Source organism: Apodemus sylvaticus, chromosome 2 (genome assembly GCF_947179515.1).
Source record: "Apodemus sylvaticus chromosome 2, mApoSyl1.1, whole genome shotgun sequence".
NCBI classification, from domain to species: domain Eukaryota; kingdom Metazoa; phylum Chordata; class Mammalia; order Rodentia; family Muridae; genus Apodemus; species Apodemus sylvaticus.
In genome coordinates this window covers 73532167-73541000 of record NC_067473.1, presented here as the reverse complement: position 1 = coordinate 73541000, position 8834 = coordinate 73532167, and the positions used below count along the sequence as shown (strand labels likewise).

General features: G+C 55.5%; 1 protein-coding gene across 1 annotated transcript in view; it reads right to left on the bottom strand.

Moving 5' to 3' along the window:
- Positions 1–521: 521 nt before the first annotated feature.
- The window catches only part of LOC127677917 (SCO-spondin), a 57928-nt gene continuing 49615 nt past the window's right edge, over positions 522–8834 (bottom strand). Inside the window, exons 90-105 of the mRNA XM_052172855.1 lie at positions 8585–8709; positions 8323–8369; positions 7820–8098; positions 7362–7520; positions 7078–7194; positions 6262–6400; positions 5942–6144; positions 5200–5327; positions 4702–4844; positions 4560–4606; positions 3641–3849; positions 3043–3138; positions 2840–2909; positions 2514–2644; positions 1245–1395; positions 522–697 (exon numbers count right to left, since the gene is read on the bottom strand). Of these exons, the coding sequence (XP_052028815.1) occupies positions 675–697; positions 1245–1395; positions 2514–2644; positions 2840–2909; positions 3043–3138; positions 3641–3849; positions 4560–4606; positions 4702–4844; positions 5200–5327; positions 5942–6144; positions 6262–6400; positions 7078–7194; positions 7362–7520; positions 7820–8098; positions 8323–8369; positions 8585–8709 (2067 nt within the window). The 3' untranslated portion in view covers positions 522–674. The remainder of the gene's footprint in view (positions 698–1244; positions 1396–2513; positions 2645–2839; positions 2910–3042; positions 3139–3640; positions 3850–4559; positions 4607–4701; positions 4845–5199; positions 5328–5941; positions 6145–6261; positions 6401–7077; positions 7195–7361; positions 7521–7819; positions 8099–8322; positions 8370–8584; positions 8710–8834) is intronic.

The following is an 8834-nucleotide window of genomic DNA, read 5'->3' as shown; positions in this document are numbered from 1 at the left end:
GGTGCCCCACACCAGTAATCCAAGTACTCAGTACACAGAGGAGGTGGATTTCTGTGGAGGTTAAGGCCATCCTGGTCTATGTAGTGAGTTCCAGATCAGCCAGGGTGACACAGGGAGACCATGTCTTAAAAATTACACACACACACACACACACACACACAGACAGAGGGCACAGGTAGAGTTTCTTCCTATATAAATTATAGTTCAGCAAAACTGCTGTCCAGAGGAGGATAGCTTCAATGCTCCAGAAGTCTGTGTCATGATGGAATCCCACTGGGCTGAAGGATATGACCGGGGACACGCATATCTAAGACAGGAGCTCTTCAGACTTCAGAGTCAATCCCGTCCTACTACAGTTGAAGAAACTGGGGCAGCGATGGAGAGTGACTTACTCAAGCCACAGCAAGCACTGTGATGAATGTATGGTGGGCCCACCAGAGCTGCTGCTCAGGACCAGGCTGAACTCGCCCTCCAATCCCCTGACGGTACCAGGAATAGAGACCACACGATAGTTTGTCAGCACTAGTTGCCGGGGTTACTTTATTTGGAATGTGCAAATGCCGAGCATGGTTCAAAAGCCAGAGGTGGTTAACTGGACCCTGAAGGAAGTGGGGAACGCCACAGAGCCCTATGGACCCAAGGGAGACAGCAGTGGCTGCGTCCAGCGGAGCCTGTCAGTGCTTTGAGAAATCACCACCTGCAGACAGAATTTTGAGATGGGGCAGTAAGAGGCAGCACGGTCAAGTAGACAAGATGAGGCAGGGGAGTGGCAGTGGAGAATGAGCTAGAGCAGCCTGAAGGAAGTGCCACCAGCTCTAGCCCCACCTAGGTTGTGTCGTTGTCCTTCCTCTGCATCTTCCCCACACTTGGCAATAGGGTGTGACTTCAGTTAGTACACATCAAATCTGTAACTTCACCTGCCGAGTACCTCACAGGCAGGCCCTTCCACAGCCCTCCCTGCAAGCCCATGCAAATGTCAGGCCCATTTAAGGCATGGCATCATGGGTACTGACCTCAGTGGAAGACCAAGATTTGAACCAAGTTTGTGTGTAATTGGAGAGGAAATAAGCAGAACGTGGATCGGGGAAAGGATCAGAGTGGACCGGCAAAACCCAAGGACAGATGGGACTGTGTGCTGTACATGTTTTAAGGCTTCCTTAAGGAAAACTCTGATCCGGCCTCAGCTGGTCCTGGAGAGCCCTGCCCACCAGGAGCCCTGCCCTCTCCTCCCAGGCCAGACGCACCCTGACAGGCAGTGCACTGGCAGCTGTGAATCACTGGCAACACCACTGGCTCTGTGTGGCCATCAGGGCAAAGGAGGCTCAGGATCCGCACGGGGCTGTCCAGATCCAGCCTGTAGCTACAGCAGTCGCACTGGCTCTGCAGGTAGGGTTCCTGGGTAAGAGAGGCTGGTTTAGTGTGGAGTTTTCCTCCCTTCCCTTGGCCTTTCCCTTCCAGAGGAAGGGCCAAATTCCAACAGTCCTGGACTCCCAAGGTAGCTTGGCCTCCCTTTCTCAAGAAGTCCATTTCTTCCCTCAGGCCCCTGCAGTCTAAACACCCAGGGTAAGGATGTGGCTTCCACCCTGAGGTCTTCTAGATGGAAATGGGCTAATCAGGCTCGAAACTGCCACAAACCCTAAGTGCACAGTTGGGATCCTAAGCACAGTGGGCTGCCCTTCCAGAGCAAATCCCCCTGCCCAACTCCATAGTGACTTAATTTTGCCTGTAATCTTTGTATAGCTAATAACTCTTTCAGACATCCATACAGTATCAAGTTCAAAATGGCAAAGGTTATCATCTCCTAATTGTTCCTTTTTTCTCTCTTTACTCTGTCTTTTAAAAATTCCACATGTGTTTTGCAGAAGCATCCTCAGGAGGACAGGGCACTCGGGCCAGCAGCACCGCAGCACAGGACTGAGGGGCAGCATCTCTGGTGTCTTCCAGCACTCGCTGACCCAGTTTGGTAGCAGCAGAAGGGAATGGACTTAAGAATGCATGTGAGGTGCTGGGGGTCAGGGTCCGGCCTCCACTCTAAGGGATGCCAGTGGCCCAAGTTATAAGCTCCTGGTTGGAAGCTAAGGAAGTGGGGGCAGAGCTGAGTCCAAGGGGAGCAAGCGGAGAGAACTTGATGCTGGGCTTGCTCGGGTGTAGACATTACAGGGAAAGCCCAGGAGCGCCTGTCTATAAACCGCCAACTCTGGATCCCCTCCTGCAGCGAGCATGACAGGTCTGGTCTTAGCCACTTTCCCTCCTCAAGCCTTTCTTTGTGGGCATCTCAGCTTATTGGCTCAGAGGGACCCAGTAGGACTGAGAGGCATTCTCTGGGGATGTGTGTAACCACCACCTTGGAGAAGGGCTCTGACAGTCCGTAGCCCCAGTTCTGTCCGCTCTATGAGAAAGGGCGACGTTCCTCATGTTCTCTGGGGTTTTCCCCAGGTCCTCAGATAGTGTCAAGTGCCCCAGAATCACTGGCTGGCCTGCCCCATGGAACGTTATGATAGTCCCCAGCTCACCTCAGTCATGACATTGGTGCTGGACCTGCAGTGCCCACTGCAGTAGCTCACTTCTACCTGATCCAGGCGGCAGGGACCCTTGGTGAGGTTTCTGAGTTCTGTGAGGTACCTGCAGGAGACTGGCTCCTCCTCTGGAGGTGAGGGGGCAGCACCAAGACAGAGGAAGAGGCTATGACTGGGGTGGGGAGGGCAGAGACTGGGATGAGGGAGTCACTATGATGCCCATGCGGGCAAGCCTGGAGAAGGCGGGAACATAGCAGGCTGGGCATGAGATCGTGAAGCAGAAAGATGCAGACCAGGGAAAGGTGTTACACAGGTTCTCCTACCCTCCATATCCAGAGTGTCCTGCTGACAAGTGGGACAACAGCTCCCTGGCTTCTGCAAGATCACTTCACCCTACAGAGAGCCACCCGCAATTCACACAGGAGGATATGCCATCACCCCACACTGCCTGCCCAGAGACCCCAAGACCAAACACATATGGGAGGTACTAGGGGGCTGCCAAGAGGGCTACGGAGCCACGGAGTACCTGAGCGCAGCTGAGTTCTGGGCAGCGTCGAGTACAGATGCTCTTCCCCTGGAGGCAGCGGCAGCTCTCACAGGCCTCCCGCCACTCAGATCCAGGCTGCAGGAGGGGAAGCGCTCTAGGTGGTCGCTCTCGGATTTTATTCTTATTTTTAAACTCGTGTGTGTGTGTGTGTGTGTGTGTATGTGTGTGTGTGTGAGTGTGTGTGTGCTTGACCAGAAGAGGGCTCAGATCCCCTGGAGCTGAAGTTATAAATAGCGTGAGCCACCAGACCTGGGTACTGGGAACTAAACTCAGATCCTCTGCAAGAGCAACACATGCTCTTTGACATCTTTGAGCTGTCTCTCCAGACCACTCCCACTCTGGGATTTCCATGGTAACATCTCAGTTCTAAATCCACCCTGGGAGTTTCAGTCAGAGCAATGGCCCAGGACTGGAGTCTGGCTAGGAGCCGAGGGGTGTTTCAACCTAGGCCCAGCTGGGTCCTGAGAAGGCAGAGCCTGCCTGCTTCTGCAGGACTGGGAACAGGGAGTCAAAAGGGGCACAGCTACCAGCCGGTAGATGGGGAGTCCCTGGACAAGAAAGGTGGCTGCTGTCTCACCAAATGGGGACTGCCGTGGTGCCAGCATTCGCAGTGGTCTTCGGGGACACAGAGGCCTGTCTGGCTGCGGAAGCGCCCCAGCTGACACACACAGCCTGGGACCCGGGCCTCAGTGCAGTTGCTCCTAGCCTGTGTCTTGTTCATTTCTGGGCATGTCTTCTCACAGGGCCTCAGCTCCCCATGCTGCCATATCTCCCCAAGAGGGCACTCTGCAGGAAGACCATCCACGGCTGTCTCTGTCAGCTCTGGATCCAACCTTGATCACCCGCCCCACTGGACACACCTTGGGAACTTGACCTGACCTCTTCCTATGCCGCCCTGTCTATCAGCTGTGCCTCTCTGGGCCCAGACAGCCCTCACTCTATATCAGTTCTGCCCACCTCACCTCTGCACTTCCAGTGTCCTGTCACATCCTGCCTGCTGGCCAAAAACTCAGAGTCAGTCTCCTGCCTTTGCTTGTTCTGGTGGCTGGCCCACCTCCATTCTGCAGCCAGGCTTGGTGGTTTGAAACTTGCAAAACCTATGTCTGAATCTACAGATCTCAGCGTGGCAAAGGTGGCAGCACCAGAACTTGAATGCTGAGGGTCGGGGCTTTCCCAAGCCAGACATCTTTCCACTCACCCCCACCCCCTTCCCACTGGACCACAGCAGGAAGCACCATTCAATTCCCGGCCTCACTCATATAGCCTTGCTCAGTATATTCGTACTGTATTGGCAAATACCACCATCAGTAGGAAGACACACAGGGTGCCCTGGGATTGCGGAGTGGGGAGTACTGGGCCTCAGGCAAGGGAGTTGTCCATGTGGACAAGAAGCAGGCCATTTCCCAAAGCAAGTCACTTAGCCTGGGTTGTAGATAGGGCCCTCTTTCCCTGAGCAGAGTCTTGGCTTTGGAGGGGCCAGGACAGCCATGTCTCACCCTGACAGTCCGTAAGGGAGCAGATGAAGGCTCCACCGTGACAGGTGCTAAGAAGACAGAAGCAACCGCTCAGAGGACACTTGTCCCTCCTCCCCACCCATTCTCAACAGCCCTGCCCTACAGCCAGGCTCCAGGACCTCACCAGTGTGTGCAGTTCCGGGTGAGCGCAGTTCCTGAGGGCAGCTCCCGAGCCTGCTCTTCCAAGGGTAGTGTGAGGCCCCAGGGTAGGGAAAACTGGGTACAGGGACAGGCCTCAGAGGGAACACAGGTGCCATTGTGTAGCAGCTGAGGCAGACAGGCTCAGTTACTCTTCGGATCCCTCTCCACTCGTCCCCAACGGAATCGCCCTCCACCCTCAGCCCCCCAACCTCATCGCTCTCCACCCCCAGCCCCCCAACCGCATCACCCTCCACCCCCAGCCCCCAACCGCATCGCCCTCCACCCCCGCCCCCCCAACCACATTGCCCTCCACCCCGTCCCCCAACCTCATCGCCCTCCACCTCCAGCCCCCCAACCGCATCACCCTCCACCCCCAGGCCCCCAACTGCATCGCCCTCCACCTCCGGCTCCCCAACCGCATCGCCCTCCACCCCCAGCCCCCCACCCCCTACAGAAGCCAGAACCCAGAGGCCAGCCTCACCTGTCCCCCAGGGCAGCCACAGCCAAGCTGGCAGGGTTCCCGCACACAGATGGTGCCAGGCTGCAAGTGGGAGCAGAAGCTCGGGCACAGCGTGGCACAGGTGCTGGGCACCTGCCCAGGTGGGCACTCTGAGAAACACACATATGCAGTGAGCAGGGTCCTTGCAGGTTAGAGAGGGTCTCTTCTACCCACTGCACGGGCCAGCAAAGATGGAGGACTGTGTAAACAAATTATCCGTAATATAAAGGTAAATTAACAAGGAGGCTGTATTTCTTTACCTTATGTTATTCCCCAATGACCACACAAAAGAAATAAGATTTGTCTCAATAGCCAAACAGTTAAACCTTTACCTCCTGTGCTAATCTGGCCACGCCCAGCCCCACCCCATGATGCTTGCACATTATTATTGATCTGACCCTCGGACTCCTTCTTCACGGTTCCAATTCTCCCCATCCTCTTGCTCGCCCCCATCTCCCTCTCTCTTTCCTCTGCTGGCGGATATCCTGCCCTATTCACTATTCTGCCCAGCCATTGGGTAATCACCATTTATTGACAAGGCAGAGAATTACTTGGTAAGAATTGTCTACACAACCTTGAGACAGGAGATTCTTGGAATAAGCGTTAGAACGTCGTGTCCGTATTGAAACAAGATATGAACACAGAGAATCAGCATGTGAGTAACCCAAGGGTAAACTGTACACAGCTTACAAAACATACTGCCTACAGGGCCCAGGGCACTCACCAGGGCAGGCTCGCAGGTTACACTCTTGCTGTTGCTGCAGATCCAGGGCCTGGCATGGCACACCCTCAGGATGCTCCTCACAGCTCCTGCGGCGCACCATGGTGCCCCCACCACAGACAGCTGAGCACTCGCTCCAGGCTGACCAAGGTCCCAGGGCTGGACACTCAAGGTGTGGACACATCAGGGTCCCATTGATGCATGTGCTGTGGACAATGTGCACACCCAAGGGTTCAGGTCCCTAGCATTGCCCATGGCCTTGACCTGCCCCATGTCACCCACCCAAAGCCCTTATAGCCTGGTCTGGTAGCACAGCAGCCTACCAATTATGGCAATCCAGCTGGACCACCTGTGTGGGGGCCAGCTCCCATGAGGCATTGGCACTGGGCAGGCCACAGCGGCAAGAGGAGATGGGCACACAGTGTCCATCCTGCACCAGCTGACCAGGGGGACATCGGCAGCCTGCGAGAGGCAAGCGAGATTCATTCGATGCTTTAAAAAGATGTGAAAGTATGGAAGGGCAGGCGATTTACTGTTAAGGAAGAAAGGGGTCAGGAGGAAAGCTGTGGGGGAGGGGGATGAAGAAAAGGAATCGGGAGAAAAGGGGGAAAGCACAGGGTATGCATTATGAAGATGTGACCCATTATCTTATACAAAATTAATGCATGCTCATAAAAAGGTTATAAACTCCTAGGTTTGGACAAGGTTTACATAATCCAGTAGTTAGACTGGATCCAAAGCTGGTTTCACCCTCTGGCCATCCGTAGGAGACACCTACGTGCTCCCCTATACAGCACATTGTTTTGAGACAGAAGCTTGCTACATAACCTTGGCTGGTCTTAAACTCAAAATGTATCCCAGGCTAGCCTCAAACTCATACCAATCCTCATGCCTCAGGATCTCAAATACCAAACATTTACAGATGTGTATTACCACAGCTGGCGATCCAGCAGGTTTTGATGGAGCCACTGGCGGGGGTGGGGGGTTGGGGGGTGGGGGGGGCTCAGACTGTTGCTGGAAGTGACTGGAGAACTGACTTTCTTGCCCTGTCATGATCAATAGCCTGACCTTTGCCTTACCCCACCCCTACTCCTATAGTGAAGAGAGTCTGGGCAACCCAGATTCCCCAGGCGACATACCTGGGCTGCAGGGGCCCTGTAGACACTGAACACCATCCCAGAGGTCAGCACAGCTGCGAGGGCACCGGTTGGCACAGTCGAGGGTAAACACAGTGTCCCTGGTCTCACAGCTCTCTCCTGGGGTCCAGAAGTACAAGTGTGTACTGGGGACACTCTGGCCCACCCCACCCCCAGCAGACCCTCTCTTCCACTCCAAACCACCAGGGCAGAGGCACCGATGCCCCTCAGGGGCCATTTCCAGTGCTCCAGTCTTCATACCCTTGGGATGCTGGGATACTGGTTACCTGGGCAAGATCCCATATTGCAGCTTTCTGTTTGAGCCCACGGTCCACGGCATCCTCCCACAGAGGTGTCTCTTGCCTCTCTCCAGCGCAGCTTGAATCCTCCACTACAGGGCACTTGGCAGGGGCTCCAAGGTCCCCAAGGTCCCCACTTGCATGTGTCTGGGAAGGAAAAATTAAAATGGCAGGATTAAAATACCTACCTCAGGCATTCACCCCAGGGCTTGTCTCCTCCCCTGGAAAAATGCCCCAAGGCCCTTCACAGTCCTTTTTGTTTTTCCCAACTGCTACTGTTACTCCACCAAGTCTCAAATCCAGCCATCCCAGGCAAGCAAGCAGGAGGCTTAGCAGGCCGCCTCACTCTAACAATGAACTGAACCAGTGACTAGCCCCATCTGGACAACCCCCTGCTGTTTGCATGCCAAACCCATCCTGCCTGCTAGCCAGCATCCTTCACTTACCATTGCAGGCTCCAGGGTCAGGGCAGAGGCGCTGCTGGCTGAGAGGCATAGTGCAAAGGGAAGGATCTCCTGCCCAGGGCCTCCCGGTCTCAGGGTCCAAGCAGAGGCGGTGCCGGTACTGCTCCGAAGCCAGCAGAGTGACTGAGGGTGGAGGGAGGCCTGATGTGTTCAGAGGCCAGTACCCCTCCAAGGCAGTCCTGGAGGCAGGGGCTAGGGCACTTTGGGGCAGGCAGGGCCCACAGGGTGACCACTCTGACCATCCAGTCAGAGGCAGAAGACCTAAAAGGGCAAAGGGTCTGTGCTGATCTCAGGAAATTTTCAACCCAGAAAGCCCAACAGGAAGAGCGCAGGGTCATGACCAATAGGAAAGACTAAGAAAGGTGCCAGGGCAGGACAGGGTACTATTTGTCTAGGACTGTCCTGGCCTTAGCAATGCAAGCGCTGCGTCCCGAAGTCCCCCAGCCCTGGGCTAGCAGGGACAGGTCTCTGAAGGCCAGGCTCACCTCCACACCCTTGGCTGGAACACTGCAGCTCTCCATGCTGGCATACGCTGTGGGAGGAACACATCAGGGACGACTTTCAGAAACGGGGGGCTGCTGAGCCCAGTGCGGCTCCTCAACCTGAGAGCTAGGCGCCCTGGTGCAAGATGGCAGAGCTTTAAAGTTGGACATCTGGGGTCACCTGCTCTCAGGTTGACTTCTGGGGGTGGGGGGTCCCCTTGCCCCCCCCCCCCCCGCTTCTGTCCCTCTGTCCCTTGTCACTCACCATTCCTTACAGCCCAGCTGCAGACGGTCCCCAGGGGCCAGGGTCACCCTCGCTCCCTCTTCTGAGGTATGCCAGCAGTTACACTGCTCTGGGAGAATACAGCCTCCAGCCTGCTCCAGCAGGCCCTGTGCAGAAGGCAAAATCAGGACAGCTTGGGACTGCGAAGGGACCACTGTCACCTATGTGCCCTGTACTACGCTGGCTTCTTGCAGTGCACGTATGTGTGGTGACAAGGTGGGGAGATGTTCCC